The sequence below is a fragment of the Protopterus annectens genome, chromosome 1.part1, assembly GCF_019279795.1.
Source record: "Protopterus annectens isolate FY-2018-M chromosome 1.part1, PAN1.0, whole genome shotgun sequence".
NCBI lineage: Eukaryota > Metazoa > Chordata > Ceratodontiformes > Protopteridae > Protopterus > Protopterus annectens.
The window spans coordinates 604,110,343-604,131,800 of NC_056726.1; the positions used below are offsets into that span (position 1 = coordinate 604,110,343).

Here is a 21,458-nt window from a genome sequence, read left to right on the forward strand (position 1 = left end):
GAATAGAAACCTGGTCCCTTTTCCTCTTCTGGTACTGGCTGAATAGCCCCCATGTTTAAGGAGGATAGTACTTGCTTTTGAGCCTCTGCCCACTGAATTGGGGGCAGGTCTGGCCACCCGCTTGGTGTTGGCAACGTGTGGAAATGAAATCTGCATCCCTGGGATACTATTTAAAACCCATTTGTCCTGGGTTATGAGTTCCCAGTTCTTTGCATGAAGAGCAATCTTTCCTCCAAAAGGGGCGGCTAAAAGGTTAAGTGCTTGGTAATTTTAAAAGGAAGTCATTGAGACTGTTTACCATAGGGGGGTGTCTTATTTCCATATATGGAAGCGGAGGCACCCCCATTGCTTAGTTCTGAGAGTCCTCTGGGACTGAAACCTGGTGCTTTTGGTGTGTCTGGGTTTGGCTTGAGAGGATCTGGAAGGAGGTGGAAAAGACCACTTCTTAGCAGGCCAGTGCCTACTAAATCTTGGAGGTTGCACTTGGTAAGAAATTTAACAGTTTGCATAGATTTAGCTTTATCCTCCATCTTTTTAGAACTTCTTCAGCCTTATTGCCAGATGGTCCTGATTTAAAGGAGCATCCAACAATTTTGCTTGAACATGATCAGGCAAAGATTGCTCCTTAAGCCAAGCATGCCTTCTAAGCACAGACCCAGGAACAGCAGCCATGCAGGAGGCCTCTGAAGAATCATAGCCACATTGCAAAGTATGTTTTCCAACTTGTTCAGCAGAATGCAATAAATCTTGTAAATCTTTATTTTCCACACAGTCAAGAATCAACATAATTTTCTGTTTAAGCAGTCCAATAATATGCTGCTGATATTTTAACACATGAAACTGGCAGTTTAAAGCCCTGATTGCCAAGGTTGCAGAAATATAAACCTTCTTACCCCATCTATTCAGCGCCCTGGAATCTCTATCAGAAGGCTAGAATTTTTAGCAGGAGAGGCCTTAATGCCCTTGGGCCGCTGAGAAATGGTTTATTGATCTGCAACAGGATTTTTGAAAAGAAACTTGTGCGACTCAGGAACCCTGTAGTATCTGTCAGGTTTACTAGGAGCCGGAGGCAGGGAATCAGGGGCCATACTGGATTCAGAAAACACATCAACAATGTCTAGTACTGGAGGTAAAGCCAAAGGCCTATGCTGAGGTAGAAGGAAAACCCAATGCCTCTTTTTTGAATCAGAAAATTCCTGACTTTCCCAGTGGAAATGCTCCCTTAAGGTATGTAAAGTTTCCCCAAAAGAAAAATCCTCAGGAGGGGAAGCAGAGGGAATGGAATCCTCTGCTTCAGAATCCTCATAAGTAGGTATGGACAAATTCAGGTAATTAGAAGAGTCAGAAGAAACAGAAACCTGATCAGAAGATTCATAATCAAGTTCAGCCCTAGGCTTCTTGAGGGGGGGGTTGACTAACCCTGATTAGAGTAATTAGATCTTCAGCCATTTTGATGACTTGTTTTTTTAGGCACAGGGGCCTGACCATGTGGCTTGGACGTTGGTTTTTTAGACAGATCGAGATTTAGACCTTAGTAATGCAGGTGGAGTTGGTTTAATATGCAAGTCTGTAGGCCTGAATACACCCTCAGAAGCCGGTGCCTCCACAGCGGCTCCGGACTCATCCAAGGTAGACACCCCCACGGGGTCCATAGGTGAAGCGTCTTGATGCATACCGGACTCCGAATGGGTCTCAGAGGCCTGCAAATCAGAATTAGTGGGTATCAGGGGCTGCAAAAGCACCTCAGAGTACCAGCAAACGGCTTAGAAGAAGCGTCTGCAGTTTTGGACCTCAGCGGCCTGTCTCTGTCTTTATCTTTGCGTTTTTTTTTTCGGAATCCCGGTAGTCGAATGGCTAACAGACGACGTTTCTGGATAATTAAACCGAGAACCGAAATACTTAGAGGCAAAAAAGTACCGACGACTGATAGTGCGCTGATTAAATAAAGCACAAAACCAACAGCAAGGTATGTCGTGGTCAGGGCCTAGGCAAGGAATACAGTACAAAAGAAAATCTTTGTGAGGTATTTACTTTCCACAAGTAATGCAATTATTAACTTTTACTGACATCAGTAAGGAGCAAGAAAAAGTTTCCCCAAACGGGGTGCTTAGCTTTAAGTTGAAGACTTCGGTTCTGAAACTCGAAAAAGAAAATTTCAGGAGTCGGCCGACCGGCACTTGCAAACTGCTTCTGCTTCGGGCACTGCACAGCAAGAAAGACTGATGTAATAGCGTCGGATGCATGTTTTATACCCCTGACGACCTAACGTCATGGAAGAAGGGACAGCAACCGACGCAGGACCCAAGACTGTTAATCAGGCTGACTGAGGGCAACCTGCCAGCAAATTGCCCAAATGTAATGACTGCAACAGTGAAACACGAACATCTGCATATCCATACTGTCAGGTTTGTTGACTGGTGAGTTACAAGTGGGTGGTGTACTGGGGCTATTGTGTTTTGTTAGTGCAGATGTTTAACCCTAACCACTTTACGACTCCCCTGTGGGTGCGAACAGCAAGGGCTGAGGATGCTGGTCAGAAATGTTCATATTTGAAAAGTGAAATGATGCAAGAACAAGGGAGACATTCTTAAGAGAATCACCATAAGATTCCATTTAGCCACAACACAGTATGCACTGAAAAAGCGGATTATGACAGGAATGTCGCAGAGAAGAAAACCTGCTGTGTCAAGCTACTGTAATATAAGGGAATACAGATGACCATTCCGTGTGTGTGTGTGTGTGTGTGTGGGGGGGGGGGGGTTATAAATGCACTGAGTAAATATTCAAGGCAGAGCAGTCTTTAAAGAACACAGAACAGCCAAATACTAGGCTGGAGAGCACCTTTGCTATCAAATTACTTCATGCAGCTCTCACTACTTACAAAAAAAAAGTTTCTTCATAGCTGAAGGTGGACTATTGTCATCACATCTTTCTTCTCTTTTCTGCTGTGACTGAAAGTTCTCATACTTTCTTTTACGGTAGGGATTTGAACCTAAAATAAAGGATACAAGTAAAACAAATTAGATTAAGCACTCTGCTTGGTCTTAAAATACAGCAACTACTTTAAGAAATTATGCCTTACTACTTCTACTAGGTATCAAAACAAAATACAACACTGAAAAAATGGCAGAATAAATCTGTAAGACTAGTTTTTTTCAGGTGTCTTCACAGGCTCATAAAACGTTACTAGGCTACTGGCCCTGAGGCCCTTACAAGCCTAGCCAGGAATTTAGCCCATGTTCTGACAAGTCAGCACCTGCTGCCCCTGTCCAGCAGGGACACAGGTGGAATCCCAGGGCTGTATTTTCTGTTCCTCATCCAGTTATCCAGGTTGTGATTAAAAAGGGTTAATGAGGTACTCTGCTTGACAGAGGAAGACTCCATTCCACAGAAGGGGGAGTCTCTGGAACACATCGGTCCTACTCTGAGACCAGGTTGAGGTTGCATGTGTGGGTTCCTCGAGTGGAGCCGGACTTGCGGATATGCAGCAGTCCCATCAAGGTGGGGTCAGAGATTGCTTCATATGCCAGACAGAAGTCACCTCTGAGGAGTCTGTACAAGACTCAATAGAGGTGCAGAGCTTTTAGCCTGTGTAGGGTAGATGTTTGAGGCCCTGGATTCTACTGGTGAGGAACCTCTGTGGTCTCTCGAGCTGTTGCATGTGGGCTGTGAGGTACATGCCGAAAGGGGCGTTGTACTCAATAATGGGTCTTTATAAGGAAGGGATTACAGAGGTGGGCCATGTAGGAAGCTTTCCGTACAACGGAGGCAATATGGTGGTCAGAAGTCAGTTTGCTATCAACCTGGGTGTCCAGTCCCTCATGATTGATTGCGTACTTAGGACCTTGTTATTAATGTGATAATTTGTGGGGACGTCACTCTCCCCAAAGAGGAAGATGCATTTTTTGGCATTCAGTTTGAGGCCATGTTTCTAGCACCAGTCATTTGTGTGGGTGAGACCCTCTTGGAGAATTGTCCATATCACCAGGAGAATTGATGACAGTGCCCAGCTTGCAGTCATCTGCAAACTTGGTCAGCCGTAGCCCACTGGCTTTGGCCTGCACCTCAGAAAATGATATCCCAAACAGAAGCCCCAACACCGATCCCTGGGGTACACTGCTCATTATGGGTCTACTGCTTAATGTGGCTTTTCTTTTTTGACTAGGTGGGTTCTCTCAGTGAGCCAATTTGCTACCTATCTGGTAACATACAGATTGATTTATGATGTCTAGTTGAGAGAGTTAATCTATTATACCTGAGTGGGGAATGGTATCGAATGCTTTGGCCAAGTCAAGGTAGGCAGTGTGCAGAGTCTTCCCCTCATTCATGGGAGACTCTTAAGCAGCAAAACTAGTACACAGACAAACACTGAAAACTGACAAGGGTTGCCATGTCCAGACTGTGGGATGGCGGGAATGGTGAACTACCACTCCAGATCTACTGTTGTAGTAAGCATGTAACTTTCACATCTAGGACACTATTTCCACCAAAAGCACCTTCAAGGCAGAGTCGCACACTATTTTCTTGGGTGGATTTTTGAGAACAGTTGTATCAAACAACCTGAATCTATGTTTCACAGCCAGCTTATAATGCCTTGGAAAAAATGTTCAGTAATTTTCATCTACCTGATAAATATCCAAAAATTCATTCTTAAAGCCCAAGGCGCAGCCCTGGCCCTGACCAAACAAGGTCAAGAATCAGTTAAGAAGGCTCTGTTGAGTTTTTCATAAACCTTAATGCAATCTGTAAGACACTGACAGAGGTAGCTTTAATACTGTAGATCCCAAATTCTTAAGGCAAGGAAGATGAAAAGCCGATCATCTTCTCTACACAGCTTCCTGACTTAGTCCGTCACCTTTGGCATAACAGATTTGCTCTCAGATGCACACTGACTTTATGGAATGGTGCCACTCACCAGAGTGACATAAGTACACTGGCTGATAAATTAAACTCAAAACATCAACCCCCCCCCCCACACACACACACACACACACTTCCCAACAGCTAATCAGGTAACCCCCCCCCAAGATGCTTCTCCTGGGCTGTCAGCAGGGACCAGGTGCTAGCTGCACTCACTAAAGCAAACACTACTGCCTCCACAGGTCCCAACATCCACAGTTGCCTCCTGAGCAGTCAAACATGACCTATCATGACAACTTGAGGGACTCCCAACTACAGCACTGAAACAGGCTATGCCCCAAATGAATGGAGGGCAGCAACAGTCATTCCCCTCCACAAGGGCAGACTATCAACACACCCCAGGAACTACAGACATGTCAGTCTAACAAAACTAAAAATGCAAAGCCATGGAATGAATTATCATGGAAATGATAAACAAGGGCATTGGCAACCTACAGATATGGGACCCATCCCAATTTGGCTTTAAGGGAAGGTCATGCCTACTTAGCCTGGTAGACTGAGACAGCTGCATATCTTTACCCAAGGCATTCAAATACAATACCCCACTCAGGCACTGAATCTTATCAGCTACATATAAATCCTTACTTAACTTGCTGGACTGCCAGCTGGCTCACAGACAGGACCCAAGTCAGGATCAATGAGACCACCTCCACCAAGAGATCAGTTAGCAGCAGAGTACCCCAGGCTCTGTGCTGGGACCACTTCTGTTTGGCATCTACATCTCAGGTGCCATAGTTAATGTTCAAGATCGCTGACTCACCAAGTCTGCAGATGACGAATTGGAAGCCATTACAGATCCCACCCTACCACGCCCCAAAGATATAACATCTTGCAACTGGGTTAACACAAACAAAATGACTAGTGCCAATGCAGTGGCCTACAACTCAAAGCTAAAACATGCATTATAATGTGCTTTGAGAAACTGTCAACCCAAGTTAACTATTGAAAAAATGCCCCAAAGAGTTGACACAATGGTAAGGAATCTGGGAACTTGTTTAGACAGCAATCTGGCCTTTGATCAACATCCAAGATAAAATCATTCTATGTTTCCCAACCTGTAAATAAGGGTATGCCATCCAGATCCAAGGAAGTTAGAGTACCACTCTTCTTTCGGCTTTTTCCCGTTAGGAGGTTGCCACAGCTACTTAGCCCTAATCAGACCCATCATTCAGTGCAATGCCCACTTTGGTATATCTAATGAGAGCATGTGGAACGCCCACAAAGGTTGCTCACCAGAAGAATTCAGAGCATGAATACTCTGCCCTACAAGGATCACCTAACAGCTCTGTGTATTCAGTCTCCTACATGCTGCTTAGAGGGGAGATCTTTGCCTGGCTTACAGGGCTTCCTCAGACCCAGCTGGCCCTGATGGATCTGTTGCACATGAGCAAAACAAAACAGCACCAGAAACAGCAGATCCATGGATATGAACTTCATTTGCGACAAAACAAAACATGCTCGAGACACAAGAGTCCCCCTCAAAGGATCCTTGTACTATGGAATAGGCTCCCTAGCCATGTAAACCAGAGTTCATCCCTGACTATTCAAATGAAACCCTGACAGATGGATGGGAAATCGTAAATTTACACCCAGTCTAGCCCCCATGTCACTTATGGACAGAGGTCACCAACATAACTCTCCTAAAAATCCTTAGTTACCTCCCTAACACCCCCCCCCACCATACAGAAGCCCATGACTGTTGGATTGCATGGCTACACTTGTAAGGACCCTAGTGGTCGATAGCCTAGTAATCTATGAAGGCCTGGGTGTGGAGGATTGCTATGCAGGTATAATTTTCCCTGCTGACCTCATATGAAGGGGACTGCTCCAATAGGTAAAGCCATATTAGGGAGCCACACCTGTAGAGACCAAAGCAGAGCTATCAAAATGACCTAGTCTTTCTCCAGAACTTCAGAACAGTGGGACATGGGGAGGGGGGGGGGGGGAGTGCAAGAAAAGACCTGGTACCACTTCTCTACTATGGGATCCCTCTGGATTCAGATTCCAATGCCCTGGATCAACTTATCCACACCCCTACCAGGGGCAACAGTATCATAGACCTAGTCATTACCAACATAAGTAACTCGTGTTCCACACCTGAAGTCAACTCCTCGTTGGTCAGATCCGACCATAAGCTAATCACCCTAGATATTCACATCCCGCCCCCACCCCCCATTAAGGAAACCATGGTAAAACCTGTCTTTAGAAGCATGAAGTTGGCTTTGGAGAAATAAGTGGCGAACTTCATGACACCCATGCAGATGGACAATACAGTTACAACTGCTGAATCCTACACAAATGCACTCTATAAGCACTTGCATGGATCGTGCTATCCCAAACAGAACCAAGAAGCTATCCTCCAAAAAAAGGAAGCCAATCTGGTGGTCCCCTGCCATAAACAAACTGTACAACAGAAGGAAGAAACTGTTGCAAAAGAGTAAAATCCCATGAGTGGTGGAGCTCCCTGGTCAGTGCCAGTAAAAAGCCGAGATCCCTTATAAGAGCCTCCACAGCTAGCTACAAAAGCAAAATCGCTACTGATTCTAAGGATAACCACAAAGCTTTCTATAGCTATGTCAAGAATCTCAATGGCAACACCCAGATCTGCTCTGAGTTACAGCACAACGGCATGAAAATTGCAGAACCAACCGATACTGCCAACATCCTGGCAGACAGATTTAGTGCTAACTTTACCCCCCCCCTCACCCCCTAAAGTGCCCATATCTATACAGGAAGAATGCAGAGTCCCTGTAATCACAACTACATAGGTAAAAGCTGCACTCTCTAAAGCCAAAAACATAGCATCCATGGGACTGGACAACATCCCAGGCTGTTTTACATGAACTTCAGAATGAACTGGCTCCCCACCTAAGCACAGTGTTCAATCATAGCCTCACATCAGGCTTTGTGCCCATGGAATGGCGCACAGCAACAATTATCCCACTCCACAAAGGGGAGCCACCACTGATCCCGGGAACTATCGCCCTATTATCCTGACGAGCCTGGTCTCAAGGCCATGGTACGTATCATCATGGAACTCAAAGACATTGGTAACCTTCAAACTCTGGACCCCACCCAGTTCAGGTTTGTGAAAGGCAGACCATGCCTCCAAAACCCAATCGATTTCTTTCAGGCAGTCACCAAAGCCGTAGATTAGGTAGTGGTTCACACAGCCTACCTTGCCAAGGCTTTCGATACCATCCCCCATTCTGGAATCATAGCTAAACTCACTAAACTAGGTATAAATCCCTACGTCACAAGATGGGTTGCCAACTGGCTCACTGACAGAACCCACACTGTAAAAGTTGCAGACTCCAAATCTGACTTCAAACCAGTGACAAGTGGAGTACCACAGGGTTCAGTCCTGGGACCTCTCCTGTTTGGTATCTACTTCTCTGAAGTACAGGCCAACACAGAAGGCCTCTGGCTAACTAAGTTCGCAGATGACTACAAACTAGGAGCCATAGTGGAGTCCCCAAATGATGTGGACATCCTACAGAAGGGCCTCACAGACAGATGCCTGGTGTCAGAGCCATGGCCTCAAGCTCAATGCCAAAAAGTGCATTGTCATCCCCTTTGGTAAAAACTATGTACCCATTAACTACCACACAGGCAGCAGTCTACCAACACTGAATGTGTGATAAGAGACCTTGGGACCCAGGTGGACAGTAGTCTCTCCTTTGATAATCACCGCCACAGTAGTCAGGAAGTCCTTCTACGTGGCACACCATCACAAAAGGGTTCTCACCCAGGAAAAAAAAAAAAAGGTCACATTCCCCCTCTACTCGACACTCAGACCCATTAGAGTACAAAGCCCCTTTTGGAATGTACCTCACAAGACATCTGTAGCAGTTGGAAAGGCCACAGAAGTACCTCACAAAGAGAATTACTGGCCTCAAACAGATGCCCTACACTGACCATCTCAAAAAACTGCAGCTTTACTCCATAGCATATCGCCTACTCTGAGGTGAGGTCTGCCTAACGTATAAAGCTATGTCAAACCCAGAGCTGTTGGATATGCTACACCTAAAGAAATCCCAATCCCTCCAAGCTACACGCTCTAGGGACCTAAACCTCGTCACAACAATAAACAGGACATGCTGGAGGGATAGATTCCTGTCACAGAGACTTCCCATACTCTGGAACAAGCTACTCATCTATGTCAAGCAAGGTTCCTCATTAGCACTCCAAGAAAAATCTTGAGTGGATGGGAAATTCGAAATATACCCCGGGAATCACTTCTGTGGCTCTGCTAGACAGTGGCACAGGAAAATAATTTTCTTGGGTGGCATAAGCCAGGGAACCTTGTTGGCTAGGCTTACTTAGGCCCTTGGGCCAATGTCAGAGTGGAAAAGTTCAAATAGTGGATAAAGAGGAGGAGAGGAAGAGAAGAAAGTGAGAAAAAGTATTTGTTATAAGTAATAATCAGGGTAGACATGGAAGGCAGGAGAAAAAAATGACTAAAAGCAACATTACAAGTAAGAGAAATGAAACAGCTGCAGACTGTCAAGTGGATTGGTAGCAGGTGTCATAAAACTGGGTTTGGAGAAACGTTTGGTGACTTTGAACAAACCGATTTGTCCACATTAACCATGTATCAATGTGCGTGTGTGTGTGTGTGAGAGAGAGATAAAATCTGCACTGCTGAGGGGGACACTTGTGCAAGTGCAGTGGACTGGCTCCAGTAGGAAGGGATGGCAGCATCCCTCTCAACATCATAGAACAAAAAATCTGGACAAGGCCATAAATAATAGGGAACAAAGGCCCAAAAATTGAGAAAATTTATAAATATTGCACTTACAAACTTAGAAAGTTGATAAACAGGTTTTGCATTAGAGTGAAATTAAGGATACGAAGTCTGAAAATCAAATGCCCGTCAATTTTCCTGACTTCATTGTTCAATGATTTGCCAGTGATTTGACAGAAAACTGCAATTTTATGAAAAACAGACAAAAAATCTGGACTTTCTGCAAAAGTCTGTACTGTTGAGAGATATGGATGGGAGTCCTGAACTAACACCCATCAATCATTTTCATTTGTTTGCCAAAGCCATTACAGCAGTATTTTGCAGAGAGGTGGGAAAAGCCTTAAATTTGACTGGTATATTTATTTTATTTTACATTTGTTGACCGGGAGAGTCCAACTGGATTACACGTTCAGTGGAGGCCCGGGGAGAAAAGCTCCAAGAGAACAATTTTTTTTTTTTTTTTACAAAACAGTTTTAAGGACAGACTTTTGACATACAATTTCCATAGAAGAGACTTTGAAATACATATTAACTAACAGATAGGATACATTCGTTCTCTTCAGAGTAAAAGCAGAGAGACGTAGAAGAAGGCTCAGAGAGCAGATGATGCTCGCTATAGTTGAGAAGGATAACAAATTGATTCACTATACGTCTTCAACTGGTTTTAGTTGAGAAGGATACCAAATTGATTTACAATACATCTTCTCCTGGTTTTAGTTGCTTATGGAGAGCTCAATATTGCTGGGGTAATTTTCCCCAACTCCTGGAGAGAAGGGATGAGCAGTAGATTAACAGTCCTAAGTGGGCACAGTACTATGGTTGGCTTAGCAGAGTTACTTAAGTTAGGTGAAGTGTTCTAATGAGGTATTAGCCAGGGGGGGGTACAGGAGCACTATCGATTATTCAAAAAGTGTGTTTTAACAAGTTTCTTGAACTGCGATGGGGATTTGTTGTCAGTTATGTGGGCAGGAAGGAAGTTTCAGGTTTTTGTTATACAGTGGCTGTAGACAGACTTACCATCTTCATTGTTATATTTGGTTACTTTAAGGAGGTTTTGTGTGCTAGAACTCAGGGGCCTGGCGGTTGTATAGGGTTGCAAAAGATTTTGTAGGGCTGGGGTGTTTTCAGAGTTCTGTATTATTTTGTGGGCTAGTGATAGTTGATTGAGTTGTAGTAGTAGTACTAGTCAACTGAGTTTTTTTAGGCATTCACAGTGATGCGTTTTGATGGGAGAGGTTGTAGCAAATTTGGTTATCTTAGTATAACAATTATCAAGTTTGTTTAGGTCAGATTTGCGGAGATTTGTAAGCATGGGGGAGGCATAAAGTAGGGTGGATAGTAGGAGAGTCCTCGCTATTGCAGTTTTGGAGTGGTCAGTGAGGAATTTTTTATTGCGATACAGTAGGCCAAGTTTTTTATGTACTTGTTTTATGGTTATAGAAATATGTAGGTCAAATCTAAGCAGATTATTTCAACCCCTAATAGCTTGGTATGATTTGTGGGGGTGATTGTGGTCTTGTTAAAGGAGGTGATAAAGAACTAGTGAGAGGCGTGGCTCTGTGGGAGCTAAAGAGTACTAGCTTTGTTTTACTTTGGTTCAGAATGAGCCTTTGGTTTGTAATCCAAGTTTCTGCTAGGGAAAGCATCGAGTTAGGGAGTGAAGGATGTCAATTGATTTGGCTGCACATATTATGGTGGTCTCATCTGCATATTGCACTATTGAGGCTTTAGGAATACTGTTTGTGAGCTGATTGGTGAAGAGGGTAAAAAGAAGTGGCCCCAGGATGGAGCCTTGGGATACTCCTAGGGAGACTGGTAGGGAGGGGGAAGAGTTAGTTTTGCCACAACAGCTTGCTTCCTTCCCTCTAGGTAGTTTTTGAACCAGGAGATGGCAGGGTGGTAAGGTTTAGAGTTGCTAGTGAAAGGAGTTTTTTGTGGTTAACCATATCGAATGCTTTGGACAAGTCAAGGAAGGTGGCAGATACAAAGAGTCCACTGTTTTTGTGAGTATTGACAATGTTGATGAATTCTGTTAGTGCGGTGGAAGTGCTATGGAAGCGTCTAAAGCCATGCTGCTGTGTTGCTATTAGATTATTTTCTTGGAGATAATTTAATTAGTTGCTTGTGTATTACCCTCTAAAATTTTAGATAAAAGGGGTAGTATGGCTATAGGGCGGTAGTTACAGAGTTCCAGGAAGGTTCCCCCTTTATGTAGAGGAATATGTGATATTTTCCATAGCTTGGGTACTATACACTCTGAGATGGATCTGTTAATTAGGATGGAGACAAAAAAGGATATGGCGTCTGCAGCCAGGTGGAGGTATTCAGCGGGTAATTTATCTACAGCTAGACATTGGTTTGAGCTTGCGGAGTAGTTTTTCAATGGATTTGGTCGTCTCTGGGTGGAAGCTGAACTTGGGGCAATTGTTAGTTGGGGGTGGGGGTGGATTTGCAGGGGTGGGGATATCGTCATTGGCTTGGTTGTTTGCAAGGGTCTGGATGGTTTCTGTAAAGTATTTATTAAACTGTATAAAAGCACACCAGCAGTCCACGGCAGGGATACGCTAAACAATTTAATGAAATAAAAATAAAGCAAAACTGGTGCAGAGATAGATGAGCGCTTTTGCATGTAGCTTCTTCAGATCTAATAAACAACTGAAAACACTATGTTTAAATACCAGCTCATCATACAATGTATCCAATCACATGCTGTGCATCATTAGGTTACTTTATTAAATTAAGTGGGGATGTCTTCTTGGTTATCTATATTTGGGGTTGGGGTAGTTTTACCTGGTTGTAGAATAGAGTTAATTGCTGCCCAGAATTTTTGTGGGTTGTTCCTGTGCTTATTATGTAACTTTTGGTAGTAAGATGTTTTGTCTGTTTTGGTGAGTTTTTTTGGCTTTTAGTAGTTCAACGTATGTTTGTTTGTTCAACTGGGATTTACTGTAAAGGTAGTTGGTTCAGGCCTTGTTTCTTTTTTTTTGAGGAGGGATTTTGTGTCTGAGGTTAACCAGGGGGCATATTTAGTTTTAATTCTTGTTGCTCTGGAGGGGGCGTGATGGTTAAGGGTGTTTAAGAAGGTAGTATTGAAATATAGTACAGCTTCATCAAGAGGTAGGTTTTATAGGGGGGTCCAGTTCCACATTTTTAGGTCATTTATAAAGTTGGCGCGGTTAAAGTGTTTTTTGTTTCTAATTAGGCGAGTAGATATTTGGGTCAGTTGTGGTGATTTTGATCTGAATAAGAATGTGGCTTGGTGGTCACTCAGTGTCTGGTAGACACCCTGCTAGGGATATCAGTGATGGGTGGTATACGAGTACCCAATCTAGAGTGGATTGGTGTTTGTTTCTCTTGTCTGTTCTTGTGGGGGAAGTGATGAGTTGGGTTAGGCCATCTAGGTTAATATGGGAGAGTGGGTTATGACTAGAACAGTTTTGCTAGTCAGTATTAAGGTCTCCTAATACTATGCTTTCCTGGGGGAGGGAGTTAGATATCCATTCTAGGAGTTTTTCTGTAAAGGGGATATTGTTGCATGGGGGGGATGTAGCATCCTATGATGTTGATGTGTTTACTATCATTAAGTTTTAGTTTTGTTAGTGAGTTCAACTTTAGGAGGTCTGGGGTTATGTCTACTTTCTCAAGGATGAGGTGAGATTTATACACTATAGCAACACCCCCCCCCCTTTTTTTTAACCTATTCTGTCACTTCGAATTATATTGTAACCTGGTGGAGTGATTTCATTGTTGTGGTTACCTGGTTTAAGCAAAGTCTCTGTTAGTATGACTATCTCAGGTTGATAAAAGGAGAGTAGTGCATGAAGGTCGTGGACTTTCAGTATACTTCTGACATTTTAATTTAAGAGTGTGGATTTGTCTCGGTGGAGCAGGGTATCATTCAGGTTGAGGCTCCTAGATTTTGTGGGCCTGTGTTTGATGTATATCACCGAAGCGAATGAGTTGGGTTCTGAGGTAAAAATAGAGTTTGAGTAGTTTGTTTAGGGTCTTAAAGTTCTTTATAGTTGTTTGGAACTGGTAGTGTGATGGACGTAACCTGTGTGCATAGTGGTGAATAAAGAAGGTTTGGTAGTGATATCGGACTAGTTGAGTAAAAGGGTGTGTTGTAATAATGTTAGTGGAAGTAGTTTTTTTTATGTGGATACAATTAAGTTGTTTTTGGTGGTTGGTGACAGAAGTTAGCAGTGGGAGGGTGGATACACCTAGGAGCAATAGTAAGAGGTGTATGTATGTGGGTTTGGGTAGTTTGGGCATGGTTTGGTTGGGTTTGGTCATGAGTGAGAGATCTGCTTGAGATGGGGTGGGTGTGGTGGATGATGAGAGGTGTTTGTGATGAAAGACTGTACTTTACAGGATGTGGAAAAGTGGAAGAGAAGGAAATGGGTACAGGGGTGGGGCAGATTCAGTGATTGGTGGTTAGCATGACGGCAGTGGCCAAGTTCAGTTGAAATGTAGCACTAGTGGGGGCAGGTGGAAATAGGAAACAGGGAGGGGAGCGGAGTGAGCCAGAGTGCAGTTGGGCTAAAACTAACTCCAGTTATATCCCTGGGCTTACTTATTTCTTTTCTTTGTACACCAAATGTATCTTTCCACTTCTTTCTGTTTACACCAAATGTGTCTGTTAGGCTGTATTGTACTAGTTTAATTTACTTATACTGATGCAGTCACATTGAAAAGGGTCTGGGGAAGCTTCCTCACCACAAGCAGGCCAAAAGATAACTTTCAAAATGGTGCCACTCAAGGAGACCCACTAATATAGACTAGTTAATGTGCATGGGGGAGGAGGGAGTTAGAGGACGGAGACACAAAATGGGGGAAGGTATAACCAGAAAAAGCAGGTAGAGATCTGGCCTGCCCCCTCACAGAAGGCTGCAAAGAAAAGCAATCAGCATAAGAAGTGGAAGCCTTGGAGCTGTAATGCAAGTGTAAGCAAGGAAGAGGTAGGAGTGTAAGCAGTTAGTTACAAGTAATACAAATGAAGGTAAATCTATCTGGGGACAAAATACACCAAGTAAATGGTATTTGCCTTACTTTACAAGTATTCAGTGCGGAGGCAGATCTATTTGGGACAAGATACAGCAAGTATATTGTTAAGTTATGCCACCCAGTGGCAATAGACAAAGCTATAGTTGCCGGGGGGGGGGGGGGGGGGCTTGCAGGTGTGCACACCGGCCAAAACAATGTTTAAAAAAATAACTAGTAAAAGTAACAGATGTGCTGCAAAAGGAAATGTAAATAACCAATCACGATGTTTAAAACATAACTGTTAAGGACCACATCTGCTAATAACAAGAACTGTAAATATCCAGTCACCTGTGCAGACTTGTCTGGTAGGTATCCTTATTAAAAAGTGTTATTCTTGGCTTGCAATAACTATAGGGAGAAACCGGACCATAGCAGTAGTTTTATCTCGCAATGTTGCAGTTGCTGGGGAGTGGGAACCCGAGCTGCGATGATGCAGGAAGACCAAGTGTGCTATGCAGACTTGTCTGGTAGGTATCCTTATTAAAAAGTGTTATTCTTGCCTTGCAATAACTGTAGGGAGAAACCAGACTGTAGCAGTTGTGTGGGTAGCTGTGTTTGTGGAAGGTGGAGGTCTGCCTCTAAGTGTGGTCCGAATGTTATGCATTATGAAATGCAGAGATTAAAAGTAAAATTGTGCTGCAATTTCATCACTGCTTGTTTCAGAGACTGTGGTAGTGCTGCGGTAGCGTTGTCGCCTCACAGTAAGACACTGTCCTGTTCAATTCTCAGCTAGAGCGTCTTCTGTGTGGGAGACATGCGTGAATGGGCATACCTTCGTTGAAGGTTGTGCGTCAGGGCCGGCAACTCGGCACGTAAAAATCTACTGCCAATCATTAGCGGACCAGAGTTCCGCTGTGGCAACCCCTAACCAGGAAAAAGCCGAAAGACGCAACAACAAAAAAAAGATTCCTCTGTGTTTGTCAGTACTATGTTTGAGTGCATTGTTTTGGTGTGTGGTATCACTGCTACATCTGCTAGTACTCTTTCAATACACGTATCTGCTTTGGAAGTTTTCGCCACGAGTCTGTTGCTGAGAGGATGAGAAACATGCTACAAGTATAGAACTAAGACAAACTACATAAAGCAATATTAAGAAAAAGTACTAGGTCACATCAGAGGCTTGGGAGGTCATTGTTAAGAAACTGAGAACTGTTACATCATTAAATACCATACGTTCAGGTTATACTACAAGAGAATAACTGTAAAGATAACCATGTTAGCAGCCAAAATGCATTACAAGTTGAATATTTTACTGTGCACATTTTAAAAAATGGATAGACTGGTCTAAACTCTGGACTGATGCGTTTGCTTTTTTTTTTTTTTATTCCTGGGAAATGCTATTCAGAAATGAAGAGACATACAAGGGAACAGATTTAGAGCCACACCAGGATATTTTTTGATGTCTATTGTCATGCAAAGCTGACAAAATAGTTGAATCTAGCAAAGCTGGAAATGTGAGACTGTAACCCACTGAAGGAGGGGAGATGGGAGGAGTATCCTGGCCAGGAATTGAAACTTGCAAAACTGCTCCTTGTAAAAAGTCTTCTCAGTAATGTGTTGACACTTTTGCAAGTTTCTTTCAGAGAATGTGTAGTACATCAGTAGGAACAACATTTGTAAAATTCAGCGCATACCAGTCAATGACACGAGCTGCAGACTCTCAAACTTGGCAGTTTTTTTCAGGTGTTCCATTCTAAGTGAATGGAAGTCTAGTCTGACAACAAAGGTAGGGCTATTTGTTCTCACAGTCTGTGCATTATGGGACAGATTTAGCTTTCCAAAGGAATCAGATGTCTGCCCCCATGAGAGCAGACAAGAGTAAAAACAAAATAAAATTAGGAATGAGTACTTATTTTGCTGCAGGCAGCTTTGGGAGGTGTAGTAAATCATGGCAAGATAAAAAAAATGTATGTTTTCTTCATCATTTGCCTGTAGTGGTCCTTTAAGTATATTTTCAGTTTCAGGTTAGGGAATTTCTTAAAAGTAAAACTGCGAGATGCACTTATTTTACACAATTCTAGCATAGCAGGTGGTCACAATTTTTCCATACAATATCAGTAACACCATTAGTATTAACACTGTTTCATGATGTACCTAAACTTAATGTTGTTACGACTTTGGTTACTGTGTATATTCTGACGAAAAATATGGTTTGGCTCTACTAACTCGTTACATAGTTGGATGCTTCATTCAAAAGACTATAGCCTCTCATCTGAAATTCTTGTCTAAACACATCCAACTGCTGGCTACATCTGTAGTCAGTCTACTCGCTCATATTGGCTTTTAACTATCCCTTTAAAAACATGACCAGGATGCATACTGCAACTATGGAGAAATCTGCTAGCCTGAACTTCTTCCCTGTAGATATTTGTCGACATCAGCCCATCAGTATTTTTAAGTGCTAAATCCTAAAAAAATCTGTTCTAGAATATTTCAACTTAAATCTCAAAAAAACTGTAGTAGTTTCCAAGAATCAAACATTCATGTTCAGTTTCATCACCCTTCCAAACCAAAAAAATCAGGAACATATGAAATGCCAACACCTGAACTGGATACAGCTAGGACTTCACAAAATCTACTGCCATTCCTAAGTAGAAGAACCTGAGGAAAGACTGACTACTTGACAGGAGTCGTCATAAAAAAATATTAGCAATAAAGACTCTAGCATAATAGGTTCCATAGAGGTGTACCAGCCTAACGACCACTGCAGGTTTTTTAAGCCAAGTCATGCATCCCAAATCTCTGACAAGTTCTGGTCCCCTTGACAGTGTAAGTAGAGGCTAGGGAGATGAATCATTTACAGGCAGTCTGTGCTCAATACAGAAGTACCAACCATGGGATGAATTTCTGATTCACCATCCAACTGTCCAAACTGCACTTAATTGGATCACGGAGGAACTCTTGCTTAGAATATATACACATCTCTTCAGTGGGTCCTATTAATAGCACAAGCAATTCTGGTGCTGCTTTGCAGATAGAGACGGCTCAGCAGAGTGGGGTCAAAAGATGCCTTGTATACTCGGCACAGATGATCTCTCAGTAGCCTGTAGAAAACAGAATACAGGACTAGAACTTTGATGTGGTCTGCATAGGACATGTTATTTATGCTCTACATTCTTTTAGTGAAGAATCTGTGGACATTTCAAATTGATAAACTGCCTGCTTGGGTACATATCAAATGGGGCATATTCTACTCAATGATAGGTCTGAAAAGTGCTGAATAAAAGTTGAACAATGTCTTCCTTGGACCTTGTGTCACACCACAGAAGGGATTTCCACACTACCACAGACCTATGATGGTCCAAGGCTAGATTACATCTATGTATACCACCAAGTTCCTGACTACTGGGGGGGGGGTTGTAAATATGGCAATTACCGGCATTTAGTTTCAGTCCATTGCTGTGACACCAGTTATTTGTATGTTAGTCATCTTTGGAAAACAGTGTTGGGGGGATTCCATGACTGCTCCTAATCTGCAATAGTTTGCAAATGTGGTCAGCAAGAGGGACCTTGATATTGGCTTTGACTTCAGGGAAGTAGATGCCAAAAAGGAGTCGTTCCAGGACCATTTCCAGAGGAACTCCACTGGTGACTAGCATCTTTGTAGAGGTGGACTCTCCAGTTCTAGCTTCCTGGGAGCCAGCTGGCTATCCACCAGGTGGCATAAGGGTTTATACTTCACCCCACTTGGGCACTGACAGAGGTTTTGTATCAAATACCTTACCAAGATCAAAGTAGGTAGGATGAACCACATTTTGCCCTTGTCCATTGCTTTGGTGACCTTCTCAAAGTCCCATCAGGTTCAGCAGGCATGACCTGCCCCTTCATGAAACCAAACTGGGTTGGGTCCAGTGTCTGGGGGTTCCCCATGTCATTACTGATCATTTCCATAATAGTCTCCATGGCTTTGCAAGACACTAGTGAGACTTACAAGTCTTAATTTCCAGGGTCCATAGATGGCCTGGTTTTGTGCAGAGGAATGGTAGGTGCCTGTTTGGCAGCTGTGGTTAAATGGTAATTCTAGAGGGCCTGATGTGTCATGTTAATGCTATTTAGAAAGCAGCTTTGGATATTACCGAGAACCAGCGATGCAGTGTTCCTGGCCTTAGAGAGAGCACTGAAAACCTGTTCCCTAGTGACTGCTGAGAGGAGTTATTTGAAGGTATTTCCTGAGGAGAGGCCGGGGGTTAAATTTAGAGATGAATCTGCCTGCCAGTAGGATTGCACTCTTCAGATTTAGTGTACATGGCTCCATTGAAATGAGCATAGTACACACTTCACTACCTTTAGGTTGCAGAACTAGCTAAATACCACCTTGTAGTTGTTCTTGGTCTGGTAAGCCCGATTTACTTCACATTTGGCTTTGGTATGTTCTGTCCTCAGTTGTGTTTATTTAGCTTGATGACAGCCCTTCTATCCTGATGGGCACTACACTTCCTAATTTTTGCCATGGATTTTCTTTTCTGTTATACAGTCTATTGATGATTCGATTCTACCAGGGTGATTTGTTATTTGAGTTAACTCTATACCTTACTGGTGGGTCCAGCTGCCTTTATGCAGTTATTAACACGCTTCTATAGGGTTTCTGTGTACAGTTCTGCACAGGCAGTAGTGTTCGCAGATTTTTAGGTAGGGGGCTTGAAATTCTGACTCACTTTGATGGTAGAAATTTGCCTTCGAGTAGAGCCTGAATGTTTCAGGTCTTATTTTTACTTCAAAGGAGACCTTTCCCATAATAGCGAGGACCACATCCAGTACGTTTACTCCCCTAGTTGGCATACTGACAATCTGGTCCAGGTAGTTTACAAAGTCCTGGAATCTCTGTGCCTGCACGTTTGGTGTCATACGATTCCCCGTTAATACTGGGGCAATTAAAGGCACCCATGAATATGCTACTGGGTTGAATGTCAAGTGTCTCCAGTAAGCTTAAACCCAAGCTAGACCAGTAAGATTAAATGCATGTTACGGGTTTCCTGGATCAGAGGGGGACGTACAACTTACAAGAAATAGCACTGTTCAACCTCAGTCTTCATACAGGGCTTTGTACCAAGCAAATGTAGAAGAGCTGCAATCATTCTCCTGCATAAGGAAGGACCTTCCACACAGGCAATTACAGACCTACAAATCTGACCGGCCTCAGATGCAAAGCCATGGAAAGATTTATCACTAAACTCATCAATAAGGACACAGGAAACCTCCAAACACTGGACTCATCTCAGTTTGGACAAGTTAAGGGAATGTCATGCTTACTCAGCCTACTAGACCTTTTTTGAAAAGGTCACCAAAGCTATGGATGAAAGTAAAATAGTGTACACTTCACACCTTGACGTGGACAAAGTTTTTGACATAATCCCTTGCTCAGGCATAGCAAAAAAGCTATATAAACTGGGAATAAACCCACATCACCCAGTGAATTGCCAAATGGCTTACAGACAGGAAGCAGGAAAGCAAGACAAGGGAAATTACCACCACGGAGAGACCAGCAACCAGAGAAGTCCTTTAACTATCTGCTGCAACCTCTTGTTTGGCATATACATACGTGAAAAGCCAATACCAAATGGCTGGCAAAGTATTGATGACATCAAGCTAGGAGCAGTCGGTGAATCCCTAAATGACAACCATCCTAGAGGACTGTCCCAAAATCACTAACTGAAACAAAACACCAAAAAAATGCATTATCGTATCCTTTGGCAAGTCATTTTCCCTGGAGAACTACCACAGAGTTTGCCCCAAAGAGCTGATCCAGCTGTTCAGGATTTGGGAACTTAAGGACAATGCTCTTTTGACCAACATGTGTCCACTGCCGTAAAATTACAGCTGTGTAAGCTGAACTTACCATAATAGATGGTATAAATGGTTCAATATTATCACTGTTGCAGTAGCCTTAGCTATATGGTTTATATTCAGCCAGCTTCCAGCACCTTAAAATGAGCTGAATAAGACAGGTTTGGGCACAAAGTCCTTCACAATTTTCCTAATGGCAGGTGGGGATGCCGAGCCCTGAAAGGACAAATGGCCACACCCTACCAGAAAAAAAAATTACACTGAAAAGGGGTTGTGAAGGGAGTGTCTACTACGGCAGTGATCATTCGATATCTACAGTTACGCTAAGTTCAACTTACACACCTGTTCTAAGTGCATCATACTGACCACTGCTGTAGTAGTCTTAGCTACATAAGCAGACTATTTTAGCTAACTACCTTTGAGAGGCAGAACAGTACAACAGCAGAACAGTACAACAGCCTCTAGAGAATGGTCCTAATGTGTGATCTGGACCTAGAAATGGGATCAAGCTTATAGTGCTTTGCAAAAGTATGTACAGAGGACCAAGTAGCAGCTTCTAGAATCAAACCCTTTCAAAACAAAGCCAAGGTCCTGGAAGAGAGTGCCTTGACCCTACCTGGAATAGCTTTGTTATGCTGAGTTTAACAAAAAGTAATAGTCTTAGACAACCATTTGGAAATGGTCTGTTTTGACACAGGTTGTTCCTTCTTACCTTCACAAGAAATATATAACTGAGCCAAAGACTGAAATATTTAGTTCTGTTAAAACACCCAAGTTGGCTGAGGACATCCAAGGTATGCACTTATCCTTTCTTCCTCAGCTTTAGGTATGGGAAAGAAAATGGTAAGGATAGTCTGGCTTAAAGTAAACTCTGATATCACTTTAGGCATAAAAGGAATAGTTCTCAAAGAAACCCTGTCCCTATAGAAAATGAGATAGGGTTGATTCGTAAGAGTTTGTACCT

The 21,458-nt window shown here is 43.0% G+C and overlaps 1 protein-coding gene across 3 annotated transcripts in view; it reads right to left on the reverse strand.

Annotated features, from left to right (window-relative positions):
- Window positions 1–21,458, reverse strand: part of TSNAX (translin associated factor X) — an 849,466-nt gene that overhangs the window by 429,433 nt on the left and 398,575 nt on the right. For all 3 annotated transcript variants that reach the window (XM_044077052.1, XM_044077042.1, XM_044077035.1), the window contains one exon: window positions 2,882–2,992. In XM_044077052.1, coding sequence (XP_043932987.1) covers window positions 2,882–2,900 — 19 coding nt within the window. In that variant the 5' untranslated portion in view covers window positions 2,901–2,992. The remainder of the gene's footprint in view (window positions 1–2,881; window positions 2,993–21,458) is intronic.